The sequence below is a fragment of the Pongo pygmaeus genome, chromosome 7 (genome assembly GCF_028885625.2).
Source record: "Pongo pygmaeus isolate AG05252 chromosome 7, NHGRI_mPonPyg2-v2.0_pri, whole genome shotgun sequence".
Classification (NCBI taxonomy): Eukaryota; Metazoa; Chordata; class Mammalia; order Primates; family Hominidae; genus Pongo; species Pongo pygmaeus.
The window spans coordinates 106,477,851-106,499,903 of NC_072380.2; the positions used below are offsets into that span (position 1 = coordinate 106,477,851).

A 22,053-nucleotide genomic window follows, 5' to 3' on the forward strand; every position below is an offset into this window, starting at 1 on the left:
GTTATTACCCACCTTCTGAAGCTGACTTCTGTCAATTTGTGAAACTCATTCTCCATCCAGTTTTGTTCCCTTGCTGAAGAGGAGTTGTGATCATTTGGAGGAGAAGAGGCATTCTGGTTTTTGGAATTTTCAGCATTTTTGTGCTGGCTTTTCCTCATCTTCATAGATTTATCTACCTTTGGTCTTTGAGGCTGATGACCTTTGGATGGTGTTTTTATGTGGGGGTCCTTTTTGTTGATGTTATTGCTTTCTATTTTTTAGTTTTTCTTCTAACAGTCAGGCCTATCTTTTGCAGGTCTGCTGGACTTTGCTGGAGGTCCACTCCAGACCCTGTTTGCCTGGGTACCACCAGCAGAGGCTGCAGAACAGCAGAGATTGCTGCAGCTCCTTTCTCTGGAAGCTTTGTCCCAGCAGGGCACTGGCCTGATGCCAGCCGGAGCTCTCCTGTATGAGGCATCTCCCAGGCTGGAGGCGCTGGGGTCAGGGACCTACTTGAGTAGGCAATCTGTCCCTTAGCAGAGCTCGAGTGCTGTGCTGGGAGAATCCTCCTTGTCAGGATTAGCTGCTCTCTTCGGAGCCAGCAAGCAGGAACATTTAAGTCTGCTGAAGCTGCGCCCACAGCCGCCCCTTCCCCCAAGTGCTCTGTCCAGGGAGACGGGAGTTTTATCTATAAGCCCCTGACTGGGGCTGCTGGGGAGGCAGTTTTTATACATGAAAAATAACTATTGTTATTCTGTCCTTCCCCTCCACAAATAAAAAGAAAACAGAGGCAGAGCGGATCAACAAACAAAACTAACCACAACCAGTGTTTATTCTTGATTTGTCACCACTCTTTTCATGTCTTGTTTTCTTCCACATGTTAAATATCTAATAACCAAAACTTTACTAACATACAAATAAAACATGCGCAGCATGTATGCATGGCAGGTAGTGAGGAAATCTGGCCAGCTGACTGGTTCCTGCACCAAGGTTTGCAGAGTAGGTTGTGTTTGAACACCTTCTGTGGGTCTGTGTCATTTCCAAGTTGAAGAATTTCAGCCAAAGAGCAACATGTCACATTGGTTAAAGATGGTTAATGACACAGAAGCATTTCTGTTAATACTAAGGGAAAAGGCTGTTCTTTTATTTATTTATTTATCCTGAGTCCTCACTTTTTTCTTCTCTGACAAATGTTTGAAATTCAGTGAAATACCAAAGGAGTCAAGGATGAAGGGGACACAGGATGGAATAAAAAAAACTAAATGGAATCCAGGCAGTTCTATGAGAGACAACTGATATATCTCCTTGATAAAGAAAAAACGCACAGAATATTTAATGAGTCTGTCTTGCCCCAAAAGGGAAAAACACAAATAGCTAAGCCATTTGCAGAGAGGAAAAATGTCATGGGAAAATGAAAAATACCTCTAATGTCTATAGCACATGAAATATCTAAGTAGGCGGGTGCAGTGGTTCATGCCTGTATTGGGAGACCAAGGCAGGCAGCTCACTCGAGGTCAGAAGTTCAAGACCAGCCTGGCCAAATGGTGAAACCCCATCTCTACTAAAAATACAAAAATTAGCTAGGCATGGTGGTGGGTGCCTGTAAGCCCAGCTACTTAGGAAGCTGAGGCAGGAGAATCACCTGAACCCAGGAGGCGGAGGTTGCAGTGAGCTGGGATTGCACCACTGTACTCCAGCCTGGGCGACAAAGCAAGACTCCATCTCAAAAAAGAAATATTTAGCAAATATTAAAGGACAAGAGGGAATATCTGTTTAAAAAATTATAATGCACATGTTAGATGAAAAGTAATAGGATGAGATGGTTGTTGCTGGAATAGCACTTGCTGTATAAATTCAAACATTCCTTTTCAAATTCAGCTTCTCAGAGGTTTGACTTCAGATGCTTGAGCACTTTCAACATTATCTTTGCCTTTATCCTTCTTTATGCGGATAAACACAACTGCTAAAATTATACCTAAAAGAAAAAACCCAGGGTCAAATAAATGGGATCTTTTAAAATGTGCTGTCACATTCAGTTATAAAGTAGTATTGTGGTAGGAAAAAAATGACTCAACTTCATTTTTGTACGTGGTTCAACAAAGTTTCACTGTCCTAGTGAATAAGGGACTCTAGTCATTGGCCTTCTTGGAGAAATGAGCTTATCATTTATCCTGTTGTATGTATGTATCAAGTCCCAAATCATAGCTGACTTGGTGGCTCTCACTGGATCTCGCCGTAAGAATATAGGACCTAATGTCCCACACTATGGAGTGTATATGTCCCACACTATGGAGTGTATAAGCACCTGACAAAGTTCCTGAACTTTATATATACTTAATATTGATTATATTCTTCCCCTTTCCTAGAGAAAACAATCCAATTAGCACAACCAGAAAGCTGTTCTCTGACCTGCTCACCTCCCTGAAGCTGATTTTCATCGTGTCCATACCAACTATCGCATTTCCTTGGGTGCCTTCCTCTTGGATCCTGCCTACGTTGTTGTGGGACCCTGGGTAGACTACTTAACCTTCTTGGTTTCTCCCACCTGATACATCAAAATTACACTGTGCAGCTCAGCACTGATTGTGTACTGTCAGAGTCCACTATGAAGAAGGGAGTTGTTTTAAGGAAATTAACCTGCTAGTAAGTTTATAGGAGGAATCATGGCAGAAAAGACTGGATGCTCAGAAACTTATAATTCCAACCCTATCTTGAAAATAAGGTCATGAAACTATAAAATCCTATTACTTATATTTCTGGATGTTCCCAAACTCAAGCAGTCTTTAACTTGTGGTAAGATTATGGAATTAAATTGATATGTTAAGAAAATTGCTATCTGATTTGTAAATTCAAAAATCCTTTCAAGGTGGGAGGGCAAATAGAATAAGAAAAGGCACAGAGGCAGAAGGGACCTATGTAAGTGAGTGGGACCTCAAAAAGACAGCTCAATTACCATGAAAAGTGTGCAGTAGATAGTGGTTCTCAGGGAGGAATGATGATCACCATGCACACTTTAGGATGGGCAGTGGCCATGACATGAAGGCCCTCCCATTCCATAGGGAGTCTGGACTGAAGGGTATAAAGAAGTGAGACCCCCCTTTAGATGCATGAATCAGAGTCCAGTGTGACACACGATCATGGGAGAAAAGATCAGATGCTGAGGGAACAATCAGTAATACTTAGAATAATCCTAGTCCTTCTTTTAAAGAAAAAGGATATGAAACCATAAACCCCTTCACTCAGGTACACATGAAATAATGAAGTATCTATTTCTAATGTTTAACTTGTGGTGGGGACAACAGTCGAAAGAAGGCAATTACTATATAGGTTGAGTATCCCTAATCTGAAAATCTCAAATCTGAAACTTTTGGGGTACCAACTTGATGCCACAAGCAGAAAATTCTACACCTGACCTCATGTGACAGGTTGCAGGCAAAAGTTTGTTTCATACACAATATTATTTAAAATATTGTATGAAATACCTTCAGACTATGTGTATAAAATGTTTATGAATCATGTGAATTTTGTGTTGAGACTTGGGTCTCATCCCCAAGATATCTTATCGTGTATTTGCAAATGTTCAAAAATCTGGAAAAAATCCAAAATCTGAAACACTTCTGCTCTCAAGCATTTTGGGTAAGGAAGCACTTGGAATAGGCACTGAGTTGTTTGCAAAAAAAGAAAAAGACAGATAGCTAGATCAGGGGACTGTACTCTCTAGCCAAGCCAGGGGCTATGGCAGAGGCTGTGGTCATGATGCAATGGCTTATTCTGGGTAATAAAGAATCAGGGTTCTATGCATAGGGAAGTTCTGCGCTATACATTTCAGGTATCTCAGCATCGCCACTGGAAGGCTAACTTCTGCCTGTAACAACAATGGCAAGTGAGACCATAAACTCTGGTCTAGGATCTGTGTTTATCGCTGTTTCCCCCACATCAAGCACAGTGCCTGACACACGGCACAGCTACTGCATTTCTTCCCTCTTTATCACAAAAGCTTTGTAACTAGGCATAATATATAACAATTGATGACCACAAAGCCCCTTATATTTCTAAACTAATAAGGCAATAGAGACAGAGGGTGGTACTACAGCTGTAACTCCAACCAAGAAAGTCTGATGTAATTTGCTGGTGATCTACCTTCTGGGCTATTGCCTGGGTTGCCATTTAAGCAGCCACCAGACCAGTCCAGGAAGACAGGCCCTGAGATGAGCTCACATTTCTGAGGCCCAGGATAAGACTCTTTGAATTAAGAAATTACACTCACCAATCACAAGAAGGGTGGTCAGCAGTATACCAACTGCCATGCCCACAGTGGGTATCCCAGTCTGGTGACCTGCTGGCCGGAAACAACTTCCTTCCACACAACTGCAGAACGTAACTGAAAAAGCAGGAAAGTATTTGGTAGGATAAATTCTCAAGTGAATAGTTGCAGAATCCCATATCAAGGACAAGAATCTCCTCAAACAGCCCATGGTGACAGATACTAGCCTGAGTTGCCTATAGCAGAATATCTACCTGGTAAAGAAACAATGCCTTCCAAGGGTGGCCGACCCCCATCATTGATGTGGATCAAGACGACATACTCCCTCTCCTCAAAGTCTGTGTGCCTGGTAGACAGTCGGGCATGAGTACCTGCCAGGACAGGAAAAAAAAAAAAATGAAAATACAACTTCAGACCCTGGATTAGCAGGAATAAAGCTCATTTTGTATCACATACTAAGGTTAACTGGAACATGGCTGGATATGAGTTAAACTGCCCAAAGTATCATCCACATCATTCCAAATGTATCTTCCCATAAGGTAAGAAAGGGCTAAAGCATCCTTTAAGTTCTTAATTCATTATTTCTCTATAGAAATTTATACTAAATACAGTCAATTATCATTTGTAGCACTTATGCTCTATAAAGTTGCCCCAAACACTGAATTAATGAATGCTGAACCATTGCTCCTAGAGGAAAGACAGGGTTAGGTTTCTGTGAGCTTCTAGTCATATTTTCCCTAACTGATCAATACATAACCTTGCTTTTTGTGTGTTGCTGTTTAAAGATATCTTATTTAACATGTATTGTTCATTCTAACATTTAACTCACATCTAACAGCACTAGAACTTCCTTAACAAAGCTTATCAAACACACATATTTAGGTTGGTGGAAAATTATTGCAGTTTTGGACATTACTTTTAATTTGTGTCCCAAACCACAATTTTTCTCTGTAAGGCACACATCACAGCCTTCTTGTGCTTATGAACTCTAGATAGCACCTCAGCACTATAGTTCAAAGCCATTTTTTTTTTTATCATGGGTCATCTTTTAGGTTTGACCCTGTGTGGTTTTTTTTTAATACTTTGTGCACATGTACCCTAGAACTTAATGTGCAGGTTTGATACACAGGTATACATGTGTCATGTTGTTTTGCTGTACTCATCAACTCATTTACATTAGGTATTTCTCCTAATGCTATCCTCCCCCAGCCCCCCACCCTCTGACAGGCTCTGGTGTGTGATGTTCCCCACCCTGCGACCAAGTGTTCTCATTGTTCAATTCCCACCTATGAGTGAGAACATGCAGTGTTTGGTTTTCTGTCCTTGTGATAGTTTGCTGAGAATGATGGTTTCCTGCTTCATCCATGTCCCTGCAAAGGACATGGACTCATCCTTTTTTATGGCTGCATAATATTCCATGGTGTATATGTGCCACATTTTCTTAATCCAGTCTATCATTGATGGACATTTTGGTTGGTTCCAAGTCTTTGCTATTGTGAATAGTGCCACAATAAACAGACGTGTGCATGTGTCTTTATAGTAACATGGTTTATAATCCTTCGGGTATATACCCAGTAATGGAATTGCTGGGTCAAATGGTCTTTCAGGTTCTGTATCCTTGAGGAATCACCACACTGTCTTCCACAATGGTTGAACTAATTTACACTCCCACCAACAGTGTAAAATTGTTCCTATTTCTCCACATCCTCTCCTGCAACTGTTGTTTCCTGACTTTTTAATGATCACCATTCTAACTGGTGTGAGATAGTATCTCATTGTGGTTTTGATTTGCATTTCTCTGATGACCATCTTGCATTTCTCTGATGACCAGTGATGATCATGTTGATGTGTCTGTTGGCTGCATAAATGTCTTTTGAGAAGTGTCTGTTCATATCTTTTGCCCACTTTTTGATGGGGTTGTTTTTTTCTTGTAAATTTGTTTGAGTTCTTTGTAGATTCTGGATATTAGCCCTTTGTCAGATGGGTAGATTTCAGAAATGTTCTTCCATTCTGTGTGTTGCCTGTCCTTTGCTGTGCAGAAGCTCTTTAGTTTAATTAGATCCCATTTGTCAAGTTTGGCTTTTGTTGCCATTGCTTTTGGTGTTTTAATCATGAAGTCCTTGTCCATGCCTATGTTCTGAATGGTATTGCCTAGGTTTTCCTCTAGGGATTTTATGGTTTTAGGTCTAACATTTAAGTCTTTAATCCATCTTGAATTAATTTTTGTATAAGGTGTAAGGAAGGGATCCAGTTTCAGCTTTCTACATATGCCTAGCCAGTTTTCCCAGCATCATTTATTGAGTAGAGAATCCTTTCCCATTGCTTGTTTTTGTCAGGTTTGTCAAAGATCAGATGATTGTAGATGTGTGGTGTTATTTCTGAGGCCTCTGTTCTGTTCCATTGGTCTATATATCTGTTTTGGTACCAGTACCATGCTGTTTTGGTTACTGTAGACTTGTATTATAGTTTGAAGTCAGGTAGTGTGACACCTCCAGCATTGTTCTTTTTGCTTAGGATTGTCTTGGCAATGCAGGCTCTTTTTTGGTTCCATATGAACTTTACAGTTTTTCTAATTCTGTGAAGAAAGTCATTGGTAACTTGAAGGGGATGGCATTGAATCTATGAATTACCTTGGGCAGTATGGCCATTTTCATGATATTGATTCTTCCTGTCCATGAGCATGGAATGTTCTTCCATTTATTTGTGTCCTCCTTTATTTTGTTGAGCAGTGGTTTGTACTTCTCCTTGAAGAGGTCCTTCACATCCCTTGTAAGTTGGATTCCTAGGTGTTTTATTCTCTTTGTAGCAATTGTGAATGGGACTTCACTCATGTTTTGGCTCTCTTTCTGTTTTGGTGTATAGGAATGCTTGTAATTTTTGCACATTGATTTTGTATCCTGAGACTTTGCTGAAGTTGCTTATCAGCTTAAGGAGATTTGGGGCTGAGACAATGGGGTTTTCTAAATATACAATCATGTCATGTACAAACAGGGACAATTTGACTTCCTCTCTTCATATTCGAATACCCTTTATTTCTTTCTCTTGCCTGATTGCCCTGGCCAGAACTTCCAATACTATGTTGAATAGGAGTGGTGAGAGAGGGCATCCTTGTCTTCTGCTGGTTTTCAAAGAGAATACTTCCAGTTTTTGCCCATTCAGTATGATATTGGCTGTGGGTTTATCATAAATAGCTCTTATTATTTTGAGATATGTTCCATCAACACCTAGTTTATTGAGAGTTTTTAGCATGAAGGGCTGAATTTTGTCAAAGGCCTTTTCTGCATCTATTGAGATAATCATGTGATTTTTGTCATTGGTTTTGTTTATGTGATGGATTACATTTATTGATTTGCGTATGTTGAACCAGCCTTGCATCCCAGGGATGAAGCCAACTTGATTGTGTTGGATAAGCTTTTTGATGTGCTGCTGGATTCAGTTTGCCAGTATTTTATTGAGGATTTTCACATCAATGTTCATCAAGGATATTGGTCTAAAATTCTCTGTTTTTGTTGTGTCTCTGCCAGACTTTGGTATCAGGATGATGCTGGCCTCATAAAATCAGGGAGGATTCCCCCTTTTTCTATTGATTGAAATAGTTTCAGAAGGAATGATACCAGCTCTTCTTGTACCTCTGGTAGAATTCAGCTGTGAATCCATCTGATCCTGGACTTTTTTTGGTTGGTAGGCTATTAATTATTGCCTCAATTTCAGAGCCTGTTCTTGGTCTATTCAGAGATTCAACTTCTTCCTGGTTCAGTCTTGGGAGGGTGTACGTGTCCAGGAATTTATCCATTTCTTCTAGATTTTCTAGTTTATCTGTGTAGAGGTGTTTATAGTATTCTCCGATGGTAGTTTGTATTTCTGTGGGATCAGTGGTGATATTCCCTTTATCATTTTTTATTGTGTCTATTTGATTCTGCTCTCTTTTCTTCTTTATTAGTCTTGCTAGTGGTCTATCAATTTTGTTGATCTTTTCAAAGAACCAGCTCCTGGATTCATTGTTTTTTTGAAGGGTTTTTTTTGTGTCTCTATCTCCTTCAGTTAGTTTTCCTTCTAACAGGTCCCTCAGCTGCAGGTCTGTTGGAGTTTGCTGGAAGTCCACTGCAGACCCTGTTTGCCTGGGTATCACCAGTGGAGGCTGCAGAACAGCAAATATTGCAGAAGAGCAAATATTGCTGCCTGATCCTTCCTCTGGGAGCTTTGTCCCAGAGTGGTACCCACCTATATGAAGTATCAGTTGACCCCTACTGGGAGGTGTCTCCCAGTTAGGCTACATGGGGGTTTGGGACCCACTTGAGGAGGCAGTCTGTCTGTTCTCAGAGCTGAAATGCCATGCTGGGAGAACCACTGCTGTCTTCAGAGCTGTCAGACAGGGATGTTTAAGTCTGCAGAAGTTATCTGCTACCTTTTGTTCAGCTATGCCCTGTCCATAGAAATGGAGTCTATAGAGGCAGTAGGCCTTGTTGAGTTGCGGTGGCCTCCACCCCATTTGAGCTTCCCAGCCACTTTACCTACTGAAGCCTCAGCAGTGGTGGACGCCCCTCTCCTAGCCAGGCTGCCACCTTGTTAATTTGATCTCAGACTGCTGCGCTAGCAGTGAACAAGGCTCTGTGGGCATGGCACCTGCCGAGCCAGGTACGGGAGAGAATCTCCTTCTCTGCCAGTTGCTAAGACCTTGGAAAAAGTGCAGTATTTGGGCGACAGTGTCCCGTTTTTCCAGGTACAGTCTGTCATGGCTTCCCTTGACTAAGAAAGGGAAATCCCCTCACCCTTGTGCTTCCTGGGTGAGGTGACACCCCACCCAGTTCAGAGACATTTTAAACAATGAAATCACCAATAGAAAGCACAGAGACGTGAAAAACAGGGCACTACATAAACTGCAAAAAGAAAAAAAAAAACCTAACTAACTTAACAGTATGAGAGCTGGGAATATGTGTGTCCAGTAACTCAAATTTTTCACCACTCTGCCAGTGTCCATGAAAGCAAAAGCGAAAGCTCCTGTGAGTACTGACTTTTGGGTTACAAATTTTATCACATAGATTATTTTATAAACAGAATCTGCAGATAATGGGGATTGACTGTATGTGTCAGAAGATTGGAGAGTACCTGGGACTGAGTATCTGTAGACCTGATTCTGGGTTTCAAATCTGCTGCTTGTTAGCTATGTAATTGGGTAAGTCATAACATTTACAGGCCTCAAAATCCCTCTGAGTCCAGAAATAAGGGTATGCATGCTATTATACCTGGTTTTCACGGTATTTACCACCTTTTTTAAAATAGAAAATTGAGAGTACAAAAACACTAAACTTCAAATTTCTAAAAAAAAAATTTGATTTTGCTACAATTCACACTTATGCCCTCCCCATTCATATCTGCCAAATATCTGCCAAGAAATTTTCCCAAATTTGGGAAGATTTAAATATGCATATTTAAAAATTATCATGGCCCACCTAGACAAGATATAGTAACAGGGACCAGATTTACCGTTCCACCAAAAACAAGTAAAAGAACAAAAAATATGTGAAACCATGGGTTTAAAGATTTATATATTAGACAATGGACAGTGATTTCTGAAAGAAGGACAGCAAATGAGATAAATTTTATAATTGCCTCACCTTACCACCCAAAGCAAATATCCAGGTATCAGTTGCAGGGAGCAGGAGCTCAGACAGAGCCCAGTGATGTCCCTGAGTTGAGGTGATGGAGCACAGGAGTAAGAGGAAGTCAAGGAAACTAGAATTTACAGAGCAGAGTCCCAGAGAGAGCTGCAAAGAGAATATGCACTAAAGAGATTTATAGAGGGGTCTCTTAAGGCTTTAGCTGAGTACTGATCAGTGTATGTATATGAAGGAACTACTCAAGGCTGGGGAAAGAACCACCTAAAAAGATTAGAGAACACAGAGCTCACAAAGAGCCAGGAATCATTCCTGGTTCCTAGAGCTAAAAATCTCATAGTTCATGTGCTACCGGGTAGAATACATAGAAGGCTTCACCTCACAAGTTTGAAAACATTAGCCCTAGAATAAATGCTGCCCTGGCCGTATCTAAGAAAACTTAAAAGCAACACATGAAAGCATCAAACTTTTTCCAAATAATCTAACTGTATTTCACAATAAAGTTCAAGAATATTTATGGGAATACAAAATATTCAGCATCTAAATGCTGGCATTTAATAAAAAATTTCCAGACATTCAATAAAAGAGAAAAATACGACCTATGAGAGAAAAGATCAATTGAAGCCTACCCAGAAATTATACATATTACATAAATAGTGGGAAAAGACATGAAAACAGTTATAATTATATTCTATATGTTCAAGAAGCTACAAGACTGAGAAGCGTAGATAGATACAGAACATTTTAAAAACCCAAGCTAATTTATAGAGGAAAACTACAAAGTTCGATATAAAAATAGACTAGGTTGGATTAATGGCTATAATATAGCCATTGAATATAGCAGAAAAAAACAGTAAACTTGAAGATATAGAAATAAAGCTATCCAAAAAGAAATAGAAAAAAAAGTAAGCTTTGAGACAACTTCAAGTGGCCTAATACATGTGTAATCGAATTCCTGAAAGCCAAGAAAGATAGTGGAGAGAAAAACATTTTTGATAAGACAATGGCTAATATTTTTTCCATGTTAGATGAAAACTCCAAATCCTCAGATCCAAGATGATCATCAAACTTCAGGGACAAGAAAAATGAATAAAACACCACCAAGGCAATATGAACATCAAATTACTTAAAAGTAATAAGAGAATATCTTAAAAGCACCCAGAGAAAAAAGAATACAAACATTCAATGGAACAAGGAAGACCCATAGTGGGCAGGGCACCCCCGGTGGCTCACGCCTATAATCCCAGCACTTTGGGAGGCCAAGGCAGGCGGATTACTTGAAGCCAGGAGTTTGAGACCAGTCTGGCCAACATGGAAAAACCCTGTCTCTACTAAAAATACAAAAAGTAGCTGGGCCATCATGGTGTGCACCTGTAATCCCAGCTACTAGGGAGACTGAGGCAAGAGAATCACTTGAACCTGGTAGGCTGAGATTGTGCCACTGCACTCCAGCCTGGGCGACAGAGTAAGACTGTCTCAAAAAAAAAAAAAAAAAAAAAAAGGTGGTGAAATGCCTTTGAAGTACTGAAAGAAAAAATGTCTAAATAAATTTAAAAATGTTCTAGTCATGTTTTCTGGTTATGATGTAATTAAATTAGAAGTTAGAAAGGTATAAGGTATAGGAAATATTCCCAGAATATTTGGAAACTAAATAACACACTTCTAAATAACACATAATCACAAAAGAAATCTAAAGGGAAAACACAATGTATCAAATTTTGTGGGCCTGGCATGGTGGTTCACACCTGTAATCCCAGCATTTTGGGAGGCTGAGGTGGGAAGTCTCACTTGAACCCAGGAGTTTAAGACAAGCCAGAGCAACATAGTGTGACCCCCATCTCTACGAAAAATTTAAAAATAAAAAATTAGCCAAGTGTGGTGGCTCATACTTGTAGTCCCAGCTACTTGGGAGGCTGAAGCAGGAGGATCGTCTGAGCCCAGGAATTCAAGGCTGTAGCGAGCCATGATAACACCACTGCACTGCAGCCTGGGTGACTGAGGCCCTGTCTATTAAAAAAAAAAAAAAAAAAATGCAGCTAATGTGACACCTAAGATAAATTTATAGCACTAAATGCCTGTTTAACAAAAAGATCTCAAATTAATGGCATCAGCTTCCACCTTAATGAAAACAGAACACGAACAAAAACAATGTAGGAAGAATAAAGGAAATAATAAAGATCTGGCCAGTGAAATATAAAACAAAAACAGAAAAAAAATCAATGAAACCAAAAGCTGGTTCTTTGAAAATATCAATAAAACTTCTAGCCAGATTATCAGGAAAAAAAGATAATTTGCCAATATCAGAATGAGGTGATATCACTACATATTCTATGGATATTAATAAAATATGAACTATACCACTACATTAATGAAATAGATGAGTTATTTGAAAGGTACAAGCTCAACCAAAAAGAAATATATAAATTGAATTTTTCTATATCTATAAAATTGAATTTGTATTTAAAACTTCTTTAAAAAAAAAAATATACCAGGCCCAGATAGCTTTACTGGCAAATTCTTTCAAACCTTAAGAAGAAATACTACCAATTTTATGCAAACTTGTCCAGATAATTGAAGATAAAGAGGTGGAATGCTTCCTCATTATACAAGGCAAAATATATAGAGAGACCAACATCCCTCATGAATATAGATGCAAAAATTAAGTTTTAGCAAATCCAACGATACATAAACATGGTAATATTTCATCACTAAGTAGGCTTTATCCCAGGAATAAGGTGATTTTTAGATTCAAAAGTTGATAATAACGCATCAATTAATAGGCCCCAAAAATCAAATCAGCCACATAGTCAATACATGGAGAAAAAGCACTTGAAAAATTTAATATCCATTTCCAATTTAGAAAAAAAAAAACCCTCACAAATAGGAATAAAAGTCAAAGTCCTAAATCTAATAAAGATCACCTACAAAAAAAAAACCTACAGCTAACATCATACTTAATGGTGAAAGGCTAAATGCTTTCTTCCTAAGATCATGAACAAGTCAAGTATTTCCACTCTTACTACCTCTATTTGACATTTCACTGAAGGTTTCAGCCAGTAATAAACAAAAGGCATACAGACTGAAAAGGAAGAAGTCATTATTCACAGACAACATGATTGTCTATGTAGAAAATCTATGAAATCTAAATAAGGTCAGCAAGCCTGTAGAATACAGATCAGCATACAGAAATCATTATATTCCTATATCTAGAAATATTTAGAAATTGAAATATTTAAAATATCAAAAATATGAAATGCTTAGGGAAAATTCTGTAAGAACTATACACTGAAAACTAAAACACATTGCTGAAAGAAATTAAAGAGCTAAATAAATGGAGACATATACCATGTTCATGAATTGGAAGACTTAATATATCAATTCTCCTCCAGATTCCCCAGTAGATTCAACACAATCTCAACAGGATTTTTTTGGTAGAAAGGAACAGGCTACATTCTAAAATTTATACAGAAATGAAAAAGACATAGAATGAAGGAATTTTGAAAAAGAACAAAGTCGGAAAAATTAATCTACCTGATTTCAAGCCTTATACAGCTACAGCAATCAAGACAATGTGTTATTGGTATAAAAATAGAAACAGATTGATGAAACAGAAAAATTCAGAAATAGATTTATGTATAGGTGGTCACTTGATTTTTGCCAAAGTTGTTAAGATAATTCAATGTAAAAAAGGATGTTTTAAACAAATGGTGTCAGAACAGTTAGATAGCTATATTAAAAACAATAAACTTTGGTCTTTACCGCACCCCCTATGCAAGCATATCTCAGCAATATGGGTTTGGTTCCAGACCACTGCAATAAAGCAAATAGCTCGGTGAAGCAAGTCACACAAATTTTTTGTTTTTCTACTGAAATAACAGCTTATACTATACTCTAGACTGTTAATAGCATTATACCTTAAAAAAAAAAAAAAAAAAAACCCTAAACGTCCATGCCTTCATTTAAAAGTACTTTGTTGCCAAAAAATGATAATGATTATCTGACCCTTCAATGAGTCATAATCTTTTTGCTGCGACTCATTTCCTGTCTCAGTGTTGGTGGTTGCTGAAGGCTGGGGTGGCTGTGGCAATTTCTGAAAATAAGACAACAATGAAGTTTGTTGCACTTATTGACTCTTCCTTTCATGAGAGAGTCCTCTGTATAGCATGTGATGCTGGTTGATGGCATTTTACCCACAAGACAACATCTCTCAAAAATTGGAGTCAATCTTCTCAAACACTGCCACTGTTTTATCAACTATGTTTATGGAATATTCTAAATCCTTGCTTGTTATTTCAACAATGTTCATGGCATCTTCACCAGAAGCAGATTCCATTGTTCAAAAACAAACAAACAAACAAAACACATTGTTCAGTTGTAAGAAACAACTCTCATTCATTCCAGTTTGATCACGAGATTGCAGCAATTCAGTTACATCATCAAGGCTCCACTTCTAATTCTAGCTCTATTGTTATTTTCACCACATTTTCAGTGATTCCTCCACTGAAGTCTTGAACCCCTCAAAGTCACCCATAAGGGTTGGAATCAATTTCTTCCAAACTCCTACTAATGTGTATATTTCAACCTCCTCCCATGAATCACAAATGTTCTTGATGACATCTAAACTGATGAATCTCTTCCAGAAGGTTTTCAATTTACTTTGCCCAGATCCATCAGAGGAATTACTATCTAATAGCAGCTATAACGTTTTGAAATGTATATCTTAAATAATTTGAAAGTCAGAATTACTCCTTGATCTGGGGCCTGCAGAATGGATGCTGTGTCAGCAGGCATGAAAACAACATTCATTTCCTTGTACATCTCCACCAGAGCTCTTGAGTAACCAGGTGCATTGTCAATGAGCAGTAATCTGTTGAGAGGAATCTTTTTTGGGGGACAGTAGGTCTCAACAGTGGGCTTAAAATATTCAGTAAACTATGCTGTAAACAGATGTGCTGTCATCTGGGCTTTGTTGTTCCACTGACAGAGCACAGACAAAGTAGATTTAGCATAATTCTTAAGGACCCTAGTATTTTAGGAATGCTAAATTAGGGTTGGCTTTAACTTAAAGTCGCCAGCTGCATTAGCCGTAAAAAGAGCCAGCCTGTCCTTTGAGGCTTTGAAGCCAGGCATTTACTTCTCTAGCTATGGATGTCTAAGATGGCATTGTCTTCCAAAAGAAGGCAGTTTCATCTACGTTGAAAAGCTCGTTTAGTGTAGCCACTTTCATTAAGGATCTCAGATCTTCTGGATTACTTGCTTCTGCGTCAATTTGCTGCATCACTTTGCGCTTTGTTATGGAAATAGCTTCTTTCCTTAAACATCATAAATCAACCTCTGCTAGCTTCAAACTTATTCTGCAGTTTCCTCACCTCTGTCAGCCTTTACAGAATTGGAGAGTTAAGGCCTTGCTCTAGGTTAGATTTTGGTTTAAAGGAATATTGTTGCTGTTTTAATATTCTATCCAGACCACTCAAACTTTCTCCCTTAATGGCAATAAGGCTATTTTGCTTTTTTATTATTTGTGTTCACTGTAGGTTCACTTTTAATTTCCCTCAATAACTTTTCTTTTGCCTTCACAACTTGGCTAAGCATTTCATGCACAAGGCCTAGTTTTTGGCCAGTCTTGGCTATCAACATAACTTCCTCACTAAGCTAAATCACGTCTAACTTTTGATTTAAAGTGAGAGATGTGTGACTCTTCCTTTCACCTGAACACTTACATGCCATTGTAAGGTTATTAATTGGCCTAATTTCAATATTGTGTCTCAGGCAATAGGGAGGCCCAAGGACAGGGAGAGACATAGGGAAACAGCCAGTCTGTGAAGCATCAGAACGTACGTCGATGTCGCATTGACAGATTAAGTTTGTCGTCTTATGTGAGTGTGGCTCCTGGTGTCCCAAAATAATTACAATAATAACATCAAAGATCACTGATCAGCATAACAGATATAATAATGAAAAACTTTAAGAATTACCTAAATGTGACAGAGATACAAAGTGAGCACATGCTGTTGGAAAAATGGCACCAAGAGACTTTGTTGCCACAAACCTTCATTTTATTAAAAAAATGGAAGATCCATTGGGCACAATAAAGCAAAGTGCAATAAGACGAGGTATGCCTATACAAAAATTACCTTAAAAAGGCATAGAGCTAAATGAAAAGCTAAAACTATAAAATTTGGGAAATGAAAAAAACAGAAAACTTTAGGGACCCTAAGTTTGGCAAAAATTTAAGCATCACAACATACAAATCATGAATAAAACATGAAAAAAATAGATACCAAAATTTTTAAATTTGCTCTTTAAAAGACTTGCAAAATGAAAAGACAAGCCATGGCCTGGGAGAAAATATTTACAAAAGATATATATCTAAAAAAACACATCATCTATGTATATTAAAAATGCTTGCAACTCAGCAATAGAATCCAAACAGCCTAATTTTTAAAAAATGAATACAATATCTAACAAGACACTTCACCAGTGAAGATGGATGGCAAATTGCATATGAAAAGATGCTCAACACCACTAGTCATTAGAGAAATATAAATAAAACCATTATGAGATACTACTCCACGCCCACTGGAATGGCTAAAATTAAAGAGGCTGAGCACAGCAAGTGCTGGGAGAATGCTGAGCAACTGGACCTCTCACAAACTGGTGGGAATGTAAAATGTTAAGAACAATTTGGAAAGCATTTCAACCTTTCCTTAACAACTTAATCATATACCTCCCATATGACCCAGCCATTCCACTCCTCAGTATTTAACCAAGAAAACTGCAAATGTATGTCCCTACAAAATATTTGTTCACAAATCCTCACAGCAGCTTTGTAATAGCAAAAGTTGGAGTTACAATCAACAGCTGAACAGGTATAGTCATTCAATGGAATACTACCCTTCAATAATCAGGAATGAAGTACTGATGCATGTAACAACACTGATACATCTCAAAATAATGAGATGAAAGAAGCCAGACCAAAAAAAGTATGCATACTATACTATTCTATTTAGATGAAATTATTGAAAATGAAAACTATAGTAATGGAAAGCACATCAATGGTTGCCTGGGGAGAGGGGATGTGTGGGAAGCAGAGATTATAATAGGGCATGAAATATCTTCTGGAGGTGGTGGAAATGTTCATTGTCTTGATTGTGCTGATGGCTTCAGTGGTATTTACATGTAATCAATTCTCATAAAATTGTATACTTTGAATATATATATCTCAAGGTTTTAAAAATTTTTATAAAATCTGCTTTCCATCTGTCATTGAAAATTTTGCAAATGATGCTTAGATCATCCAACTATTCATCTACACCAAGGGAATGGTGTGTGGTCATAATCTTTCCTCCCTTGAAAGCCTGGGGCTTTTTCCCCTCTGGAGTCCTTCCCTGTGCAAGCTTCCAAGGCATGAACTTCCCTCCTGGAGCGTGAGAGAAAGCTCTTTGCTGAGTACTGCAAACCCACCAAGTTAAATAAAACCTACTTTCATCATCCATCTGTGTTTTTTTCCATGTATTTCTGACAACTCACCATTGATTTTGGAAACTTCCCAGTCGTTTTGTAAGCTTCCATTGCCGAGGGAAAATGTAAAATGGGGACCCCGAAATAAGTGCTGATCATCATCAGTAGCCTCGAAAATGAGACTTCCCGGTGCACTGAGGGGATGGCAGAAGAACAAGCCCGTGTAGTCCTTGGCCAGCCTGGGAAGGTTGTCATTCACATCCGTAAGGATCAGGTGGAACTCTGATACAGAGCTCAAGGAAGACCCCCCTAAGGAATTGAATGATTGAAACATGGGATCAGTTCACTCATTTTCCTCTTAATAAGAAAGATTTCCCTTTCTTTAAAATTCGAGGAGTTAGGTACACTGAGATGCTAGAAAGATGAAAGGCTTTTAGAATCAAAGACCTAGTTTCATTACTGGTGAAAAAGTCTTACTGACCATCATAATAATAACTAAGATATATGTGCTAATATTTTACATATATTATTTCAAAATAATTGTGAAAACTGAGCTCAGAAGTTGTGTAACTTGCCCAAGGCAGAGAGGTTTTCAATCCAAGAGGTCTAACTCTAGCACTCACACCTTCACTTGCTCTTTAGCAGGCCTTAGGCACATTAGTAGAGTTTTCTAAGCTTATTTTCTTCAGCTGTGTGGCTTTGCGAGAATCCCACATATGAGTGAATGTTCTGGAAAATAGTAAAAGGATCCACAGACATTATTTACTATATGATAGGCATAAGAAACTTGGATCTGCAGCATAACCGGTTGGTAGCTATGTAATCTTGGGCAAGTTACTTAATTTCTCAGTGCTTTGGTTTCCTCGTTCATAGTATGTGGTCAATAATAGCACCTACCTTATAGTGTTGTATGAGGAGTAAGTTATTACACTAAGTGCTCAGTATGGGGCTGTCAGTGCAATGTAAACACTGACTGTTATCATGTCCTCCTCAACACCAGTCACAGACGTTGTTTCTACAACTTCTGACTCTGACCTTGTTTGATTCCAGTAATGTTTTCTTGCTCATTTCCAGTAACCCCTGTTTTCTTGCTTTTCTTCTCAACATCGTCTATGTCTATGGCTATACTTAACCAAAGAAGAAAAGGCCACTGTGTTCTTGAAGTTATTGTGTCTATTTATATCATGTCAGTGCCAAAAACTAAAAACAGAACAGGGTTTTGGACCCTGGTTTTGATTTCTGAAACTTCCAGAATGTGAGAAACTCTTGGGACACATCCAGAGTGAAGTTCTGATCCCCATGGTATGAGAAAGGGGTGTGCACAGCATAAAGGCTCAGCCAGAACCTGCCTGCTGCTTCACTAGGAGGTTTTAAATCAAGAGTTAAATGTATACAATGTGATAGCGGAATGTGCTTCACTCAAGCAAGAGACAGAAACAGAGGGCCTGTCCATTCACACACACCCTTCCCAAGCTGGCACACAGTTTTGCATTCTACCCTTTTTGGTTTGACTTGACTGAAGTAATTTTGTTTTTCTTAATCTTTCCACATGCAGGGGCCATTTTTATGATTCCTGTCTCTCTTCTCCATTTCAGCTCTCAACCCTGGGCCTCACATTTTGAAAGTTTTTTTTCTGGGCTGTGGTGGGGGTATCTAAAAACATATTTATTTAGTAATTTGTTTAATTCTCTTTTTTGGTAAACCTGCCAGATACATTTACTAGCTAATTAGAGACTGATCAACATTGGATCAACAGATTTCCTACTTGTATGTCTGAAAATTCCTTGAAAATGCAAAGAAACTCTTTGTTAGTTGCCAGGCTTATTATTGGGTAAATATACTATTTCTATGAGTTTATTTTTATTTAAAAAAAGTTCTCTGAAACTCCACACGTGGAGTCAGCAGGCAATATATATCACCACAACTGAAATAAGTAGGATACAAAGATTACACAGGAATGGCTCAAACATCCTGGGCTTTTCTGTCTTTCCTTTCAAAAGTTCACCTGATTTCGTCAAAACACAGATACCCTGGTTCACCCAAACCTATGGAATCAGAATCTCCAGGGGTGGACTCCTAGTGTCTATATTCAACAAGCTCCCCGGGGATTCTGACACACATCAAAGTAGAGAACATTTCATAAAACATTTTCTGCTTCAAAAAGGATGAGAGTTACAATTTAAGGCTGAAGGAGCAAGTGGTGGTCTACGTAAACAGGTAAGTGGTTTGATTCCACTCAGAGCTCCTGGGAGAAACCCACAACCACATTGGAAGAAGGGAGGTAGTTCAGCCAGGGACACAGAACTCTCTAGAAGAGGCCATAGCCCCTACAGGAAACCACAGAGTGAGCAGCAGCCCTGCTGGGGGCACAGGTGTTTTTCACCTTTAACAAAACCACAAAGGGGCTGGGCGTGGTGGCTCACGCCTGTAATCCCAGCACTTTGGGAGGCAGATCACCTGAGTTCGGAAGTTTGAGACCAGGCTGGCCAACATGGTGAAACCCTGTCTCTACTAAAAATATAAAAATTAGCCAGGCATGGTGGCAGGCGCCTATAATCCCAGCTACTCGGAAGACTGAGGCAGGAGAATTGCTTGAACCCAGGAGGTGGAGGTTGCAGTGAGTGGAGATCGCACCACTGCACTCCAGCTTGGGCAACAGAGCGAGACTCCATCTCAAAAAAAAAAAGGAAGATATGAGCACTCTCTTATATTTTGTACCCTTCTCACCCTTCCACTTTAAGGTTGTGATATTCTGGTGCTTTGGCCCTGTCAGTTTTCTTATCCTCCCTCCCATTTCAACTCATGTATCTTCTGATAATCTTTTTTTTTTTTTTTTTTTTTTTTTGCTTACCTACTTCTGTGGCCACCACTTGTACCCGATATGGACTTCCAGCTTCTCTGTCCAATGGAGCCACACTAAAGATCTCACCAGTTACGTGGTCAATTTTAAGCCAACCTCTTGTGTCTCCCCTCAGTGAATAGCTTCATCAAATGAAAAGAGCAAAAGAAAGCCTGCATTACTTTGCATGAAAATGTGAAGCTAGTTCGTTCATCAACTAAATATGTTTGTGCATCCTTTAAATATGTTGTAAATAATATACGAATGATAATGCTGAGATTATAATTATCAGCCTTATTTGTCATTATCAGCATTATTTGTATATTATTTAAAACATATTTAAAGGATCTATTATCTCCTATTATTAATGCTTTATTTGCATTTCATCTGTCTTCAGAAGGATTTGTTCATCCTTACAATGTGGTGTTTGTGCTTGTATTAGGAAGGGTATAGTTCACAACTTCTGGGGAAAGTAGTTAAACTTTTCTGGCAATCAAAGAATTCAAATTAAAGTAACCTGGAAGTATCTTTTAAAACCTCTTAGCAAACCACCCCATCTAGAAAATTTGAACACCCAGTGGTGGAAATGTTGGGCAAGATGGGTGGATACTCATAGACCCTGGTAACACAGTGAATTCCTCATCCAACAAACATCTATTGAGTGCTGAGGAAGATCAGGCAGTGGGCCAAGGGAGGAGGTCTCAAAAAGGTGCTCTTAGGCAAGTGAGATAGACAGATGAACAGTTGATTCCAGTAAAATGTGGTAAACACAACAGAGGGGGCCCTATGGAATCCAAGAGAAGTTTACAGGAATCAGCAAAGTCTTTCTGAAGTAGTAGATGTTAAAGGCAAGAAGAAGATGCTTCAAGCAGAAGGAAGAGTGTGAGATAAAGCACCAAGGTCCAAGGAACAGCATAGTGAGTGTGGGGTCAGGCATTTCAGCAGCGCTGGGGTATACATGGGAAGCAGAAGGTGGCAAAAGGTGAAGCCACAGAGATTTCAAGAGCCAGAACATAAGAAGCAATGAGCAGCCAGCCAACGATTTAAGAAAGAAGGTGACCTGGCCATATTTGTGTTTTCAACGGAGCTCATTGGTAGGTGTTTGGAAGATGAGGTTGAGACAGACAAGACTAGAACCAAAGGAAAACCAATGGTAGTCCTTTAAAAAGCAACACATCATAGTCATGAGGATGTTCATATCTTTAGACCAAATAATTCCACTCCTGGAAATGCTACCTAAAAAAACCCAATTTAACCAAAGTTTAAAAAGAATTACATGCATATATATCTATTTAAAACATTTTCTATAATAAAAAATACTGGAAGCAACCTACATATCAAAGGATAAGAGAATCATTAAAAAATTATGATGTGTTAATTTCCCACAATGATTTTTTTCGTATATTCCATATGCAAAACACTGTGTTAGGTTATATATATGGGTAACGAATATGAAACCCTTTATACTTGGGATTTCATCCTGAAAGAGACAGAATGCTTTGGAGGGTTTTGAAAGAGAAGTCAGATGATATGATTTACTTTTTTAAAAGGTCACTGACTGCAATTCAGTGAGTAGATTCACAGTGGGGTGGGGGATGGCAGGGGCAAGGACGAATCCAGAACAGACATGGTGGTGCCTTGGAGCAGGCTGGAAGCAGGGAGAAGCAGGTGGATTCTGAATATATTTCAATAAAAGAATCTATAATATTTGCTGGAGGATCGGATTCAAATCCACTGGGTGCTAATAGATTTTAAGTTTGTGGAGCTGGAGAATTAAATTACTCAGACCAACACTGGAGTCATCCTTAATTCTTAACAGACTTATTACTCATGTCTGAACTACTGATTATTCCTTACTCCTGAAACACTTTCTTCATTTGTCTTCTGGAATTGTA

At 38.7% G+C, this 22,053-nt stretch overlaps 1 protein-coding gene across 4 annotated transcripts in view; it reads right to left on the bottom strand.

Moving 5' to 3' along the window:
* Positions 1 to 779: 779 nt before the first annotated feature.
* Positions 780 to 22,053, bottom strand: part of CDH17 (cadherin 17) — a 112,026-nt gene continuing 90,752 nt past the window's right edge. For 2 of the 4 annotated variants that reach the window (XM_063668985.1, XM_054498674.2), the window contains 5 exons: positions 20,171 to 20,301; positions 17,389 to 17,628; positions 4,498 to 4,614; positions 4,247 to 4,360; positions 780 to 1,954 (listed from right to left, as the gene is read on the bottom strand). In XM_063668985.1, coding sequence (XP_063525055.1) covers positions 1,854 to 1,954; positions 4,247 to 4,360; positions 4,498 to 4,614; positions 17,389 to 17,628; positions 20,171 to 20,301 — 703 coding nt within the window. In that variant the 3' untranslated portion in view covers positions 780 to 1,853. The remainder of the gene's footprint in view (positions 1,955 to 4,246; positions 4,361 to 4,497; positions 4,615 to 17,388; positions 17,629 to 20,170; positions 20,302 to 22,053) is intronic. The other 2 variants (XM_054498673.2, XM_054498675.2) reach the window with 1 other exon arrangement.